This window comes from Gopherus flavomarginatus, chromosome 3, assembly GCF_025201925.1.
Source record: "Gopherus flavomarginatus isolate rGopFla2 chromosome 3, rGopFla2.mat.asm, whole genome shotgun sequence".
NCBI classification, from domain to species: domain Eukaryota; kingdom Metazoa; phylum Chordata; order Testudines; family Testudinidae; genus Gopherus; species Gopherus flavomarginatus.
In genome coordinates, this window is record NC_066619.1 from 62,544,556 (window position 1) to 62,562,761 (window position 18,206).

The window sequence follows — 18,206 nt, forward strand, 5'->3', positions numbered from 1 at the left end:
GGTAGCAGGTTTAAAACAAACAAGAAGAAGTACTTCTTCGCAGAACACACAGCCAACCGGTGGAACTCATTGCCAGGGGATGTTGTGAAGGCCGAAATTATAACTAGGTTAAAAAAATAATTAGATGAGATCATGGAGGATAGGTTCACCAATGGGTTTTAGCCAAGATGGTCAGGGACACAACCTCATGCTCTAGGTGTCCCATAACCTCTGACTGCCAGAAACTGGAACTGGACAATAGGGGATGGATCACGCGATAATTGCCTTGCTCTGTTCATTTCCTCTGAAGCACCTGGTATTGGCCACTGTCAGAAGACAGGCGACTGGGCTAGATGGACTATTGGTCTGACCCAGTATGACTGTTCTTATTTAAGCATGTGCTGTACTTAGGTGATTTGCTCGATCAGGGCAAAGCCAGCCCTAGGCGTAAGCATAATAAGCAATTGCTTAGGGCCATCAAGCAGCTTTTTATTTTTATTTATTATTGGGGGGAGCCAAAAATATTCCTGCTTATTCCCCCCAACAGGCTAGCACTGCCTCTGGATCAGGACCAGAGAGATGAGCACCAGGCAGAATTGAGACCTAAATTATTGTGTTTTTCTCACATATTCTTGTCTAATCATGAATGCTACTGTTTGCTCCCTAATTTCTGTCACTGAGCTAAAATGACTGTCATCAGGAACAGAGCAATTAAAGGAGTGGTGCTCAAACAGGCTTCCTCCTTTTCCTGTAGAAGTGCCAGCAGGGAGTATCCTATGCACTGCAACCTCAGGAATGCAGTACGATCTGTTGGACCTGTTGGTGAGACCCAAGGGGTTATTTTTTTAAATTAAAACACAAAAGATACTTGTTAAACTCATATATTAAACCAGTCCTTCAACCTTCCATCTGCCTCTGCATCTCACCCATACACTCATCCTTCAATTGCATTTAGCCTGGTACAATTATTTTAGACACACAAGGTTTGACTCGCCTCTTACTAGTTTCACACTGGGGTAAGTGAGATCAGAACCAGACTCTCAAACTGTTACTCATAGTACTTTTATCTCTGTATTCGTCTTTCTGAAAGTATGGCTGGATTACAGTCAAAATTCTCTTGTAAATGTAAAAAGTTTTAAAGATAAATTTATGAAGTTTTACATTAAATCAATCACAATCATTTCAGCATATAAATTATGTACTTATATTTCTCTTAAGTATTCAATACACTTAAAATATATTCAATATTTAGAACTGAATTATAAAATAATTTCTACAAAGCTAACACTTAGAATAATCTTAGTTGTAAACTTACTATATTTAATATTACATATGTGTTAATGAGAACTTAATACACAATCTCATGTTAATGTAAATATTTTTCTTCCTATTTGAAAACTGAATAGCAGTATTATGGAACAAAGCTTATTTAAACAATTGGAATAGGGTTCTCCTACTTCCTTCCAAATTATTAATTACATCTGACTTGCTACAACCTTTGAGAAATAATGTAATATATATCAGTTATTCTGATTGCTTCTTCAGAACAGAAAGGGTTGGGCTCCTGGTGGACTGGTCCCCCACACTCAGTTAGAGCCAAGATGTTTCTGATAAGAATGCCTAGCATTTCTGAGTTTCCCAAGATGGGCCACTTGCAGGTCTGACCCTTTCCCATTTTGGCTGTTTAAAGCTTAAAGTAGGACAGTGTTGCTGTTATTGCCAGACTCAGTGAAATGCCTTGGTTTGCCCCAAATCCTCAAGTCCATGTAAAAGCTGTGGAAGGTTCTGAATGTGGTGAAACGGATGCTATTCTTATGTGGTAGGATGGGTACAGGATGTAAGGAGTGCACTCAGGCCTGGTCTACAGTACAAAATTTAATCTCAGGGGGAGTAGAGAGGCTCTGGTACTGCTCCATGGCCTAGAGCTCCCCAAGCACACATCTATTTTACTCAAGCTGTGTACAAATTGCTTACATATATGCTTGCCAATTAATCTTGTGTCTTTAATCTCCCTTTATTTTGGAAGGGAATAATTAAAGTGATGGATTTTCAGTTCCAGGTACACCTCAGTATCTCTGCCAGATCCAGACTAACTTAAATTCTTATTCTGGGGCCGTGTTCATGCATTCAGAGTCACAAATAATAATGTTCTGACTTTGGATCAGGGCCAGATGGTCATGCTGGATTTTTGATTGACCACAAAATTGTTCCTCCAGTGTCTAAGAGAAGTTGTTGGTGTCTCATAGACTGCCAAGCCTTCTGCATAAGTGTTTGCAGGAGTTGGGCATTTAGAATTTACCTTTTTTAAACTAAACTTTGAAAATTCTTTCAAATCTAATCATCTAAGTTGCGGCAGCAAAGGTTAAAAACTTATTTAATACATAAATTTGAAACCTAATAGTTACTCTTAATCAAAAAGGAAAGTTTTGTTGTTTTTGCAGACCCATTAAAACTGATACTCACCAGAAAACATTTAGTTAGTTAGAACCTTTTTGCATTCACTGGTGTGGAAATTTAAAGATTAAATGACTGATGATTTTGAGCTATAGGAACATAAAATCTGGAACAAGTACTGGGGTAAATTCAACAAGTCATGGAGTTTTTGAACAACAATTTTAGGGCATGATCCCAAGAAGGAAGTTGTGAATGGTTTAAGCACCTCTTCAGAAGCAGGCCTCAAGTGGGATGCTTAGTGAAACTGATATGATGAAAAATTTCAGCTAGAAATCTCATGAGAAGTTTGCTTTTGATATTTCCACTTGCAGCTTAATGCAGGAAGAGCACAAGAGACATATACCTTCCCCCCCCCCCCCGGTGTTTTTCTCTAAACCTCAAAAAAGTTCCAGTTTGGTTTGAGTTTTGGGCAAAGATACAGGTTTGCTCAGATTGCACGTTATTCTGCTACCTAAAACTGACAGGAGAAATAAATGTTGGATGGCTAATTTTTTCAGGCAACTGGTTTTTGTTACAAGGAGCCAAACAGCAATTACAGGAGACAGGCCTAAACCAAAACTATGGATCTGATCCAAACCCCACTGAGTCTTGCAAAGTTTTTTGCTCTGGCTTTGAATTTTATGCCTTCCTCCACTGTAGTTTCTAGCACAGGAAGAAGAATAAATCCCAGCTCAGCTGTGAAGCCTAAAAGAAACAAGAGGACCACGCCCAGGCCCCATTCTGCAAGTAAGCCTGCAAGGTATGGCCTGGCAAGCATCTTCAGGCAGCTGTCCCCTCCTGCTCAGTAAACACTGAGCCCAGCGGGGATGCGCCAGGGCAGAGGAGTGGTGCAGTTAGAGCAGCTAGTCCGTCCCCTCCTGCTCAGCAAACACTGAGCCTAGCGAGGATGAGCCGGGGCAGAGGAGTGGTGCAGCTAGAGCAGCTGGTCCAGCAGTCGAGGCTCCAGGAAGAGGAGGGACTTGCTGGGTTGCAGCCTAGAGAGTTGGCTCTGGCTGCATCGGAAAAGCTGCTTCGCAGTTACATGTAACCTGCCCCCCTCTCCCTGCCCGTTACATCGCCCCGTAAACAGTGCGAGAGAGGCGCCGAGCGAGGACCCGCCGCGGCCATGTCTCAGCCACATAAAGGGAAGAAGTCCTCCTCCTCCAAGCCTGCGGGCAAGGGGAGCAGAGCGGTAAGTGTCGGAACCACGGCGCGGGGCAAGGGCGGCGCCCAAAGCTCCGCCGTGCCAGGGCTCTGGGTGCCAGCTGGGCTTCCTGCCTGCTGCATGTCAGGGCAGGGAATGTGCCAGCGGCGCCCGCAAGAGAGAGCGCCCCTAGGCTGGTGCGGGCTAGCGGAGGGGCTGTTCGGCTCAGCCCCGCTGCGGGTCCTGGGGTGGGGGGAACAGCCCAGCCCAGCGCAGCCTAGATCCGGGCCCTCGGGGGCGGGGGGGACGGGACAGCCCAGCGCAGCCCCGCTCCGGGCCCGGGGGAGGGTTGGGGGACGGGACAGCCCGGCGCAGCCCCGCTCCGGGCCCTGGGTTGGGGGACGGGACAGCCCGGCGCAGCCCCGCTCCGGGCCCTGGGGGGGAGGGGGGGGGTTGGGGGACGGGACAGCCCGGCGCAGCCCCGCTCCGGGCCGGGGGGCGGGGGGGTTGGGGGACGGGACAGCCCGGCGCAGCCCAGCTCCGGGCCCTGGGTTGGGGGACGGGACAGCCCGGCGCAGCCCCGCTCCGGGCCCTGGGGGGGGGGGACGGGACAGCCCGGCGCAGCCCCGCTCCGGGCCCTGGGTTGGGGGACGGGACAGCCCGGCGCAGCCCCGCTCCGGGCCCTGGGGGGGGGGTTGGGGGACGGGACAGCCCGGCGCAGCCCCGCTCCGGGCCCTGGGTGGGGGGGTTGGGTGACGGGACAGCCCGGCGCAGCCCAGCTCCGGGCCCTGGGGGCGGGGGAGGAGGGGAAACGACAGCCCAGCGCAGCCCCGCTCCGGGCCCTGGGTGGGAGGTGGGGGGGACGACAGCCCAGCGCAGCCCCGCTCCGGGCCCTGAGAGGGGAGGTGCAGGGGACGACAGCCCAGCGCAGCCCCGCTCCGGGCCCTGAGAGGGGTGGGGGGGACGACAGCCCAGCGCAGCCCCGCTCCGCGCCATAGGAGGGGCGGGGTGGAGGGAACAGCCCAGCGCAGCCCTTTCCCCGGGCACCGGGCTGCTACAGGACAGACTCGCTGCAATGAGGGGCGCGTTGCGATCTGCCCCGCAGTCCCTAAAGCCCTGGGGACCGGGAGGGGCGCAGCAGAGGCCGCGGCAACAGCCCTTCCCGCCTCTGCCTGCTCCTGCCCTGCAGCGGCGGCCCGCCCAACCTGGAGCGCAAACCCCGCCCCGCTGCCAGAGCGCCGCCCGCCCCAGTGACGGGGTCAGCCCCCGCTTGGCTCTAGAGTGCTGAGCCTGTGCCCTTTGAAACGCTGCGCTGTGCTAGGAGGGAAGGGATTATTTTAAAAGAGGAACACGTTCCGGTCATGGCTTTTGCAAGCTGGTGGTATGCGAAGGTAAATCTAGCCAGCTCTGCTATTGACAGAGTGGGTTTGAATCTCTCGGGTTGGGGGTGTGGCTCTTGCCAGCGACTGTATCAAGAATACACGGCTGTAGAGAGTGGGGGAGCATTAGTGCTGAAGGTTAGAGACAGCCCAATGCATTCCTTGTGTAACTCTGCTGCATTCAGTAACATTACAGGGGGGTGAATTTGCCCCACCCTCTATTTGGGGAATCTCACCCTGCTCTGGTATGTGTGACGTACAGTCTCACTCCCTTTTGTAGCTTGGCTATGTTGTATTCCACGTTTTAAAAGGTAGCTACAGTATGTGGGGCTGCAGGAGAAGGAATGAGGAAGCAACTGTCAGTTATAGCAAGAAAGAACTATGGAGTCACTGACTTCATATTAAGTTAGACACTGATGCACTGGTTATGTTGTTCAGCAGAATATCTAGTTACTTGATGCATTGATTGTTGTATGTTCATCTTAAATTAGTAAGGAATAATACTTTTGTGTAGAAGGTGTGATTTGAAACTTAGAAATTTTAAGTTGATGATATTTTACTATGAAATATTGTCCAGTTATATTTTCTGTATATAGTCTGTTAAAATACATGCCTTGCAGTTTCAGAGGGACTTCCATAAACTCTTTAGTGAAGCTATTGCAGTCAAAAATAGCTTTGTGGATGTTGCTTATTTTCACAACCTTCTGAAAAAATGCAGGCCCTTTTACATCTGATAATTCATTTATCCTTTAACCAAATCAGGGTTGTGGTCTGAAAGGTAATCTTATAAGTGGTGGATTGATTATTTTTTTTAAAGGCTAAGTTAATTTTGGACTCTTTCTTCCCCACTCTGAATAGAGTCCTAGTTGGTACAAGTTTTCATAAATTTTTTCTTGGCTGCAGGTATTCTTTTTAGCTAACTTGTTTGAACCTACCTAAGTAAACCATGGTTCTTTGATGGAACTTTGCAGTTTAGCTATACTTGAGCTACCAAAGATTACTTTTGGGGGAGGGATAGCTCTGTGGTTTGAGCATTGGCCTGCTAAACCCAGGGTTGTGAGTTAAGTCTTTGAGGGGTCCATTTAGGGATCTGGGGCAAAAATCTATCAGGAAGAGTACTTGGTCCTGCTGTGAAGGCAGAAAATTAGACTTCATAACCTTTCAAGGTCCCTTCCAGCTCTATGGGATAGGTGTATCTGCTTTTCGCTAACCTTTATTTGTATGTTTTTAGCAAGTCTGGTCTTTCTGCGTAATGTGTTAGACATATAGGGAAGCATTCTGACTTTACAGGTTATAGTGAAATCATAAAATAACGTACATAGGTTGTGATTATAGTATTTGCATTCCACTAGTTTATACCCCCCAAATATACTTTATATAAGGTGACTTTGTCTCACCAAAAATTCATTCTCTGAATCAATTAAATTGCTAAATTTATATATGGATATAAGAAATCCATGACATTGCTAATCATTATTTACATCAGATCTGCTCTGTAGAAAGTTTGCTGGAACATAAATAATTTAATTATACAACTTCAGTCACTGTTTTAAGTCAGTATTTGAGTTCGTTATCCAGTATTGATGAATGGTCTTTCTATACATAATTAGAAATGTGAGTTCCATGGAATTGTACTGTCAGACACCTGAGGGTTGAACACTACAGCTGTAAGTATTGCACCAAGTTTGTGCCAGTAGTACTAGCTTGATGCAGTGAAAGTCTTTCCTTAAAGTATAAAGAATGACAGGTTCTGGAAACAATGTAATACAAACTGAGCATGTCTTTTGAGACAGAAAAAACACTCATACATCTACTCAATTGGAAACTAGTCATTATCCAGAACCCGCTGGAGATCCCAACCAAGATCAGAGTCTTAGGCCTAGTCTGAACTTAAAGTTTGTGTCAAATGGTTATATTGCTCCAGGGTGTGAAAAATCCATCCCCTTGAGCAATGCAGGTATGCCACTCTAACCTCCAGTGCAGACGCAGCTAGATCAGTGGCAGAATGCTTCCATTGACCTAGGTAGCATTGTTTGGGGAGGATGTGTTCCTACAGTGACGAGAACAAAAATTCTGTTGGCATAGGTTATGTCTAAACTGTGAGGTTATGTTGGTATAGCACTGGCACCATAACTATGAAGATATAGTCCCCTCAGTGTAGACAGGGCCGTATTGTACGAACACATAGTAAGTGGTAGCCCCTGTCCTGAAGACCTCACAACCTATATAGGCCAGACAGATAACACATGGGAGGGGACACAGAAGCAAAAGCAGTGAAGTGATTGACCTTCTGAGTGTTTTTTTTTTTTATTTTAAATAAGAAGTTTATTTAAACAACAAGACAGTTTACTTGAAGGGAAAACTATCTAGGATCAATATTTTTTTTGTTAGGCAGTTTTCTTTTGAATCAGTTGCTCAAGTGAGATCATAGACTATTCTCTCATCCCTAACTTTGGGACTTACTTTCCCCTGGATTCTCCTCCCCCCCCCCATTTTTTTTTTTAATCTTCATTCCCTCTGGATGAAGAAAAACGTGGATCTTTATCTGTTTCTAAGAAAAACATGGAACTTTATCTTTCTTCACAGTTGGAGGTTATGGCTTTCTTAATAATGTAGGGCAAAATTCTCATGTAGTGTGAAATAGCATAGTTCCTTGGAAATCAATGTTAAAATCAATAGAGCTATGCTGATTTACAGCGGCTGAGAATCTGACCCATGGACTTCACCTCTTGCCCAGTTACTGGAAGCGTCACTGCTCCAGCGCTCCAAGTCCCTGTTTAATTAGGACCATGGGTTAGAGCTGAAGTTAATGACATTCTCTCCAAGCCTCAAGAATGCCAAGTTTGCCTTGAAGCTGGGTGTTCAGCTTGGTCTGCCGTGCTGTCTGCAGCCTGAGAGTAGGCCAGATTTAACGATTAGCATGTTGTCCTTCTTCTTTTTATTTATGCTTGTCCTTGTTCTTCAGTTGTTTTCTAATTTATGAGATGCACACCTTGCTGATCAAGACGTTAATGTTAATAAGTTTCAGAGTGGTAGCCATGTTAGTCTGCATCAGCAAAAAGAACGAGGAGTACTAGTGGCACCTTAGAGACTAACAAATTTATTTAAACATAAGTTTTTGTGGGCTAAAACCCGCTTCATCAGATGCATGCAGTGGAAAATACAGTAGGAATATATATATAAACGCAGAGAACATGAAAAAATGGGTGTTGCCATACCAACTATAACGAGTGTAATCAGTTAAGGTAGGCTATTGTCAGCAGGAGGAAAAAACACTTTTGTAGTGATAATCACGATGGCCCATTTCCAACAATAGACAAGAAGATGTGAGTAACAGTAGGGGGAATAGTTCTACTTTGTGTAATGACCCATCCACTCCCAGTCTTTATTCAAGCCTAATTTAATGGTGTCTAGTTTGCAAATTAATTCCAATTCATCAGTTTCTCACTGGAGTCTGTTTTTGAAGTTTTTTTGTTGTAGTATTGCCACTTTTAGGTCTGTAATTGAGTGACCAGGGAGATTGAAGTGATCTCCGACTGGTTTTTGAATGTTATCATTCTTGACATCTGATTTGTGTCCATTTATTCTTTTGCGTAGAGACTGTCTGTTTTGGTCAATGTACATGGCAAAGGGGCACTGCTGACAATAGCTCACCTTAACTAATTACACTTGTTATAGAAATAATAAAAAAAATGTTCTAATAAAACTAATACTGTTTATTGACCTGGTTATGGGGATGTTTACTGTATGAATAGGTTGATTTAGTTTAATAGAAAGCTATGGGGGGAGCGGGGAAAGGAAGATGGGAAAGAGTGGATCAACATAAGCCACCATTCACCGTCAAAGGTTGTTTGCTCCTGGAGGAATTCTGTGCCACTGCATGTGCACAGAATTCATGTCTAGAATTCTTTGCTTCCCCGCAGAAAAATGACTTTCTCACGGGGAAGCAAAGGGAAGCAGCAAGAGCAGTCATGTGTCCCTCCCCAACAGGTGGGCACATCATTTTGGGTGCCTGGAGCTGCTGGTGGAGAGAGAAATCACTGCTGGAGGGAGGGGACTGGGGATGCCCTGGCTGGAGCTGGGTCACACTCACCCTCATCTGCCCAATCCCCCTGCATCCAGATCCCCCCCACATACCCATATCCTTGGGCCAAACCTCATCCCTCACTTAGAGCCCCCCCACACCAACCCTCACCCCTGGGATCAGGAGCCCTCCTGCACCCAGACACCCCAGTCGAGCCCCAACCCTCCTGTAACCGGGCCTCCCCAGCTCCATCCAGGTGGTGGCTCCTACCCTGTGCTGGGCTCAGCTGCTAGGCTGGGCTAGGGGTAGGGGAGGAGCGTACTTCCCCTGCAAGGTGTGGCAGGTCTAGGTCAGACTCACCCTCAGAAACTTCCCATGGCTCCCCCCACCCCTTGCTCTTGCCTCTGTTGCTCCTCAGCTGCATGGGGAGCGGTCACTGTACATCCAGACCCTCCCATACCCAGACTCCCCTGCTGAGCTCCACCCCTGGCCCTGCCTGTTGAGCCCCAATCACCTACATCCGGACCCGTATCTGGGCACCTCCCCCACCTGCATCTAGAGCAGCTCCTGCCCCCCCACCAGATCCCCTTGCATCTGAACTGCACTGTCAAGTCCCCCTCGCCCCCCGCCCCATGCATCTGGATAACTACTCCCCGCTGAGCCCCGGTTCTCTGCAACCAGATCACCATGGTACCCGGAACCCCCTGCTGAGCCACTCACCGCTGCAGCCAGACCACCCCTTGCTGATCCTCCTGCTCTGGAGCTGACACCTGGGCCTCATCTCACCCCCTGCACCTGGACCACCCCCACTCCACTGAGCCCCAACCAGCTGCACCTGGACCTCTACCTCACCAGGCCCCACTCCCCCAGCACCCAGACCCTTCCTGCATGGGTGGAGCCCTCCCTTTGGGTAGGCTAGCCCCAGGTTATGCCCGTGCCCTCGGAGACCCCCTGTACCCCCCTCCCCCCTGTGGCCGGAGCCTCAAGCCTCCCCCTCTGGAGAAGCCCAGAGCACTTGCCACACCCCAGCTGCAGGAGCCCTGGGCTGGCCAAAGCCCCGAGTCTGCCCTCTGTCCAGAGGAGCCCTGGGCTGACTGAAGCCCCAAGCTTCCTTCCCCCGGCCCAGAGGAGCCCTGGGGCAGCCTCTGCCATGCCTCCCCTCCCCAGACCCAACATGCCCAGGGGAAAAGCATCTGTTAGAAGATGCTTTTGATATGCCCCATGTAGGTTCTGGGGCAGCAGGAGGCAGTATTATCGTCCCACACCCAGACACTCTTCCCCCCCGCCTCCCAGCTGAGCCCTAACCGCCTTCACCCCGCTGCAGAGTCCCATTGCCGCTGTACCTGGAGCTCACCCAATGAACTCCTGTGCATCCATATCCCCACCCCCCCTTGGACCCCCCCTCCGAGTTGCCAACACCTAGATTGCCCCACACAGAACCCTCTTACCCCACAGCTGGATCCCCTCACATCAAGGCATTCCACACTTGGATCCTGCTGGGCTGAGCCTGCCTGCCCACACTTGGTGTGCCTGGCATGGAGGGCAGCTCCCTGGAGTATTTCTGGGGCAGGCCCAGCCCTTGCACTGTGTCTAGGGCGAGTGCAGCCTCATGTCCCAGGGAGTGGGAGGGAGGCTACAGCATGATCTCCCACCTCCATGCAGCCAGTTGCCTGTGCTCCCCACTGCCATGCTGGAGCCTCCACATTTATTTATTGACATTTGCAGAATTTTAAAATATTGTGTGCAGAATTCCCTCAGAAGTAGTGTTAAGGGACAAAGTGAGAGCCATTGACTCTGAGGAGTGTGACTTGATCTGCTGCTTAGCCTACTGGACTGATTTTGTCCAGAGGACCAAAGCCTAGCAACACAGAAGACCAAAAGAACTATGGCAGTTTAAAAAAGGTCTCTGTCAAAAAAGAGGGAGTTATTTGGGGAAGCAGACTGATACTCAGGCACCTACCAGGGGCATCTGAAGAAGTTATGCCTGCCTAGCTTATTTTCAGATGATGGTAAGATTTTAGGTAAGATAGACGTGCCTACATAAGTGTTGTTTTAAAATCCTTTGTTTTCTAAGAGCTTTGTTCCTATTCTTAAAATATACAATACTTGGGTTTTAAGAAGGTTGACTGGCCACTGTATACCCCACTGGTCATGGATACCTGAAGGGAAAAGCCGTGGGTGTCTGAACTCAGTCGTACCTGCTAGCTAAGCACGGTTAATACACACAGTACTGTAGCTCAGGGTCTGGTCTAAGAGTGGGAGAATTGTGAAGTCCTGCCCCACAACAGGTAAAGGGACAAAGAGAGGGGACTCGAGGGGCGTGCTCAGAGAAACCAGAAAGAGGGCAGAGATGCAACTAAACAAATCCATTGTCATAAATTAAATTGGACTATAAATCTATGATACTGTTTTTAAAGCTATTCCCCCACCCTAAAGAAACAGACAAAAGCAACAACACAGGTTGTTTGGAGGTACAGTAAAGCAGTGCAAGAACTGTTAGCCCTAGTATAAACAGATATCTTATCTGAAAAGCTGGGCATTGTTCTGGTATTGCATGCACTTCATTCTTACAGTCATATACTGCACTCAGTCTGAGTATAGAAATGCCATTGATATCAATGGGACCTGCACTTCTGGATTCAGGGTAGTATATACCTTTTAGTGTGTCATGCAGCTCAGATTAGAGGTTCAGATCAGTTAAAGACTAGGTGGTTTGTTGTGTCTTGTGGGTTAACTCCACCAGGAGCTAACTGTATTTATGTGGGAAAGCAGACAAATTCTTCAGATAGCATCATATACTGGTACTTAAAGGGACAGTGTAGATGCCATTTGTGTGAAGTTTCATCTCTATTCTTGTTGAGTTCCATTGGCTGGCTTGTAACCAGCAGGAGTGGGGCTCCGGGACAGGGGTGGGGGAAATGAATCAAAGAACTTTGGAATTGATTAATAGGCAGTCCCTGAAGAAAAGGACAGAGCAAGGCAGAGAGAGTTGGAGAGCAGACAAGTTCAGTCCCTAGGGTTTGGGATAAGATAGGCCTGCCCAAGCTTTACGTAATGGAAATATGTGTGTGGACCTCTTTCTTGTGTTAAAACCCCTTTCTTCGTGTTATGTTTTATTCCTATTGTTATGATTTAACACTCCTTTTTTTTTTTTTTTTGCAAAGGCTGTTTGTGTTGATATTCATCACTGGTCAGAGCTTCCAAAGGGAAGCCTTGCAGGACCTGAACCCACTGAGGCCTGCTGAGTAATCATGGCTGGTACATAAGGGGGTGCATGGAGTCATCTAAGTGTGGGAGAATCATGGGATTCCACCCCAGGACTGCTGAAGGCAAGAGGCTTAACTCCTGAGGAGGATAGAGAGAGACTGAGAGAGGTCAAATGTGCAGCTAGCTCTAAACTGTGACAGGGATTGTTGGTCATATACCAACAGTATAACTGCTGGTCCTGGTGAAAACTTGGATGGAATGCCTTCAAGGAAAACTTAGGTGTTGGAAATAGTGTTCATGATTCAGTAAGTAATGCTACTCTCTCTAAGCACTTATCCGACATTGACTGAAGTCAGTGGGAGTTAGATCAGGATCTAAAGCAATACTGAATCAAAGACCAAAATAGAGTTAAGGAGCACTGAATTGCTGGAGGAGGAGCTATAAAACAGATACAGGTATTTGAATGTCTTGTAGCAGTTTTCAGAAGAGCCGTAGTGTTAAGTTTACTGTCAGATTCTACCAGTGAAAATAATTATTCTGTCTGCCTAAATTCTGCTTCTGATTTCATTTGAAGTTATGCTTCATGTCTCCTAAAAACGTTATCTGTTGTGTATTGGTGATGAAGAATAAGTCCTGATTCACTCTGTGGAGATCTTGATTACAGTGAATAATGTGGTCCCAACATGTACTGTCTGTAAGGCATTTGAGATTCTCTTTATATAGAAGATGCAGTATAAGATTTAGTTATTAATCTTATTAATGACTTTTTTTTGTTCTTACAGCATGGTGACAAGAAAAGTGGAGCATCTTCTAAACCTGGAGATAAAAAAGGATCAGAAGTCACAGAGGTAAATAAATGCAGAACACTGTGTTATATTAAAATGAACTCCAGCATGTACGATTATATAGCAGAGAACATCTACTCATTCTGTGATAATGTTTATGGTTGGTTGTTTTTAAACAGCAAAGTAATAACTTGAAGACATCTGACTAGTGGTGTTCGCTAATAGCTCTTATTTCCAAAAAAAGTTATAAATCTATCTTGTGCTGTTCAGTTTTGTGTGAAAAGAGCTTTCCCTGATTCCCCTGTCACTTCAAATCTGCATGTTGGCATGAGTGGAGAATCAGGGTCCATGTATTTATTTTAGAAGAGCACCTTATCTCTGCAAATGCTACTTTATCTGGAATTGGTATTTGTAATTCAGCAGTCTAGACAGGTCTCTAAGATTGAACTCAGGGCCAGGAGTCAAGAACTCCTGGCTGTGCCACTGTGTGGCACATTTTGTTCCGTTTAACTTATAAAAAATCCATGGAAGCCAATGCTCCTGGCAGCAGCATTAACTGTCACTAGGCACTTTGTGTCTGCTGTTGCTAGTGTCAGGCAGCTGTGGAGAAGCTAAGGGCAGCACAGCAACCAAGCCAGGCTTGTGCATGGAGGACACTACACATGGTGGGCAGACTATCTGTGGATTTGAATAAGTGTTTTTTTAACAGTCTTCTGAATGCTGGTAAATTGGGAAATGCTCATAGGGTGCTTTTTAAAAGACAGTTTTCTAACTAGCCTTCTGGGTCACACCAGATACTTCTAATGAAATTCATGTAATACCAAACATATTGTAATAAACATAGTCTGTCTCTCTCTCTCTCTCTCTCTCTCTCTCTATTAATTCAAAAGATCTGAAAACTGAAATTTCAATCAGCCTAGTGATTGTGTTGGTTAAATCTCAGTGGTGTCTTTGACACTTCCCAGATGAATGGTAATTTGCCTGTAACTTGAGGTCTTCTCTCTTACTTAAGCTGATTTTAGCCAGATGATTAAATGTGATGCTGCCTGAAGGAACAATTGTTACTATAATACACCCTCTCTGATTCTGTCTGCACACTCCTTTTTGTGCCCAAGTTTTTCCAGCCTACTTGAATAAAGGTAAAGGTTGTTATGCCCAAGTCCCTCAACTAGTAAGGTATGAATCATTGTTTATAGCTAGTGCTTTGTGTTGCCAAACCTAAACAGTTTGGTTTGATGTGAGTTATTTCAAATTACCTTTTTTATTTTTTAACTTGTAAGAGTGATTTGATTTACAACTCAAAACAGTTTATGACCATGAACATTTGTCTATGCAAGGAAATGATCAAAAGTGACATCTGAGTGCTCCAAAACAAGAGTTACCCTAAAAGAGGAAAAATACTGAGATTAAAACAGTCTGATTTGTAAGAAGAGGGTGCTCTGTTTTAGTGTCATTGCTCCTGCTACAGAAGGGAGGTGGCATATACATTCCATAATAACTTATATAAGAAATAAATGCAGCATAATGAAATTAACTGTATAAAGGACTTGCTAATTTTGAATAAGTGCCATATTGTTAGAGAGATCCTTTGTACCAGAGCCTGAAGTGTACATGGGCATTGTCTCCACCAGAATCTCTAGCTAAGCTCTTGCACGAACTCATCTTCTTTAAGAATGTACAACAACTCACTGTCATCAAGTATATATGCCTGACCTTAAATTTGTAACTGCCACTTTCCAGGCTATAGTATAGCTACTTCCGCATTTCCATTTGTAAATTCTAGCTTGAGCAGCAGCAGGGTGCTTATTTTACCTAGAGTAATGAACCTCAGGTCTGGGGGAAAGAGGACGTGCTTATCGCATCCAAGGCAAGACAAGTCAGAATCAGTTTACAGGGTTTTCTTTGGAGGCTAATTTAAACTATCTTACTCTGTTATGAAACGCCTACTTTGTATATATTACCTAGGGCAAAGTGTTGTCTCCCTGATCCTCTGCATTACGTGTACCAGACTAGCACGTTGTCAAATGCTAATTAGTGTCAGGATTTGTCCTCTTTCTGGTTCTTGATTTCTTTATAGCTGATAAGTAACAATCTCAAGAATAGAGAGATTCAGAGATACGTTTATTACAGTGTTTGACACTTAAAGCTACTGTTAAATAAAAAAAAAATCAAGAGATATGAGAAACAACAGAAGGAACAGATACATCTGATACTTTTTATACAGAAAAAGCTACTGAAAAATAAATCATTGTAAAACATATGTTAACCCTTGTTTACAACTGAAATATATACAGTATAATTTGGATAGACTCTTCTCTACTGTGCCTACATGGATGACTTAAGCAAGTGCTTCTTCCTTTCTTGCTTGGTTTCAGGAAGGAATTGTGCACCCTGGGAACCCAGTTGTCTCTTTTCTCTAGGCTTTACAGGGTAGTTTTAGGTTTTTCCTATACAGTATCCTTCCACCTCCTCAGTGAGCTGAGCACATCTTTTCAGCTTGATGCCAAATTCCCTAGCTGAGCTCTTACTCTTAATTGAGAAAAAAATGACCTCTTGGTAGTAATGATGAGAGTTGAGAGCCTGCAGTTTGAAGTTTGGCATTCCTGTTTCTCGGTTCCTGCTGAAAAGATCTATTTCTAGCTAGCTAAGACTCTGTAGAAGGCTATTATTAAACTACTTATTCTGAGAAAACGTTGTGCAGGTTTTGGACCTTAACCCTGGTGGGTATGTACCTTCACCTGAGACATCAGGGTGGAATTACAGTGTGTGTTGCAACAGTGAACGACACAGCACCTAACTCTGAGGCACCTAGAAATTACATGAACAGCACCGGAATCCACAAAGCTAAGTTAGGCACCCTATGCAATGAATGGGGACAGATAGGCATTTCAGAATACGATCCATAAAAGCCAGGACACTCAGGGGGAGCAGCCTGAGGTAGCCGATAAGAGATACTGACCAGAGGGGTGTGGATGGTAAGCCCCGCCTCTGTCTCAAAGATGGGTACCCACATCTGGCTGCAGGGAGGTCCCTAGAGATCCACAGACAGGAACTAGCTGCCTGGAATCAGACAGTGTAGGCACCTAAACTGCTTTTTGAAGGAGTAAGTTGGCTGCCTGTCTCACTCTGTCCTGGTGATGGTAGTGCCACTACTGTTGCCCACCTTATAGCTCTTATCCCAATGGTTAGAGCATTCACCTGAGATGTGGGAGACGGCTCAATTCCCTCCTTTCTGCCTGGTGTGTGTGTGTGGGGGGCCGGGATTTGAACGAGAGTCTTCCATCTCTAAAGAGAGTACTCTAACCACTGAGCTATGGGATATTGTGGTGTGAGACTCCTTCAGTCTCTCCAACTGAAGCTGTAAAATCTCAGGAGTCCACTTACCTGAGAGAGGTCTTCTGTCTCTAAGTAGGTTTTCTCTATCTGCTCCTTCTGAAAAACCAACATTTCTTTGCATTCATTGCTCAAGGTTGATTTTTCTAACCACTTCTGATTTAGCACAATTTCATTCCAGTTGTATACCAATGTAACTCCATTGGTATCACTGAAGTTACACTGACATGAAACTGGAGTCATGCAGAAATTAATTACTTGCTGTGTTTTTGTTCCCTCTGCACAACACAGTTGTTTAATTTGAAAGCCTTCAGTTCTACCTGTCAGTATTTGTATGTTTGTGCACCTCTTTGCCTCATTTCTCCCTCTCTGCATGTTGCACCACATTGTTCACATGTCATCAAGAAGGGAAACTATTGCTGCATCCACAGTACTTTTTCACAGATGCCTTTGTAAGCTTTTCTCCAGTATAATTTCTGTGCAGTAATCTAAATGTGATGTGAAGGAACCAGGGCATGTTGCTGATGCAGGTTTAAATATAGTGCAAGCTTGGAAAAAAAATGTGTGTGTTTTGGTTTTAATTTAAAAAATCAAGCTATCTGACTTCAGTTTACAGCGGTTACTTTTCTTGAAGTGTCTGAGATACAGATTACATTTGGCTTCTCTGTTAATCAAAATGAGCACCTCAATTTTAGGAAATAGTATAGATTAATATAAGATTTATGGAACTATGCAAAATAATTCAGTCTGTAATAACTGTTCTGCTCACAAGAAAACCATCTCAAATGATCTCTGGTGATCTAAATTCCTGAATTATAACTCTGAAAACTGCTTCAGATGACTTGTAAAGCAGACACTGAATATAAATGAACTTGTTAGTATTTTGATTAAAATAGTCCAAGAAACAGAACCCTCAGAATCTTTTTTTAATGCAGTATTTTGCTCCTTTTTACCAATAATTTATTTCTGACATATTGTCCCCCCCCCTTCTTTTGTATTTTTGCGTTTATTTCACGGAAGAAGCCTGCAAGCACTAGTGCCAGTCAGCCTCCCAAAACACATACAAGTGGAGCTGCTTCCACCAGTAAGGTAACTTGCATTTTGATAAACTTGCTATAGGGATTAACAATAATTGCATCAATGAGAGTTATAATAAATCTCAGTGTAGACTGGAGATTTAACTATATGCTTCTTTAAAAATACATTTTTGGTTTAGTTTTAAAAATTTTGGAATCTGTAGAATTAAGCTGTTTATCCTAATGTTTTCTGGGTTTTTAAAAATGTAGTCTTTGTGGATTAGGCCCAAATCCTCAAAGGCATTTAGATGTCTAACTCCCAATGATTTCAGTTTGAAATAGGTGCCTAAATACCTTTTTGACGTTTTGAGAATCTGGATCTTAGCATAATGCAGATATAATATATGTTATCCAAAGCAGAATAGTCATATTTTCAGAAACAAATTCGGACATAACTGATCTGTTTGTTTTGTCGACTAAAATATAATGATTTGCTTGAATTGATAAATCTACTTTGGAAATTATCTTCAGGTACAATTTTCTTAACTTCATTAACCAAAAAAACCCTCAAACATTTGAGGTCTTTGATCCAAAGCCCACTGATGCTATGAAGTGATAAATGTTGAAGTATCTCAGAAAAAACACTATATGAGTTAATTATACATTGTATTTAAGTGAAATAAAAGTTCAACTTCCAGAGCAAGTGGATGTGGTAGTTAACTTATACTTGTTATTTCACTACAACAACACTTTGTTCTTTTTGTTTCTGAGGACCTCATAGCATTGTGCAAGCACTGAATTAGACCTCACTGCACTACTGTTAGGTAGACAGAGTGTGTCTGGGGTGGACAAGAAGTGAAGAATACTCTTACCGAGCTGGAATTGCAGGTGCATTGAGGCAGAATG

The 18,206-nt window shown here is 44.7% G+C and overlaps 1 protein-coding gene across 10 annotated transcripts in view; it reads left to right on the forward strand.

Annotated features, from left to right (window-relative positions):
• The first annotated feature begins 3,243 nt into the window (after positions 1-3,243).
• CAST (calpastatin) overlaps positions 3,244-18,206 on the forward strand; it is a 110,939-nt gene continuing 95,976 nt past the window's right edge. For 2 of the 10 annotated variants that reach the window (XR_007773389.1, XM_050945710.1), the window contains exons 1-3: positions 3,245-3,604; positions 12,949-13,014; positions 17,305-17,373. Coding sequence is in view for 9 of the 10 variants with exons in the window: in XM_050945710.1 (XP_050801667.1) it covers positions 3,539-3,604; positions 12,949-13,014; positions 17,305-17,373 (201 nt within the window). In the remaining variant the exon portion in view is untranslated. Of the gene's footprint in view, positions 3,605-4,807; positions 4,948-12,948; positions 13,015-17,304; positions 17,374-18,206 lie in introns of those variants that run through there. The other 8 variants (XM_050945711.1, XM_050945712.1, XM_050945716.1 and 5 more) reach the window with 8 other exon arrangements.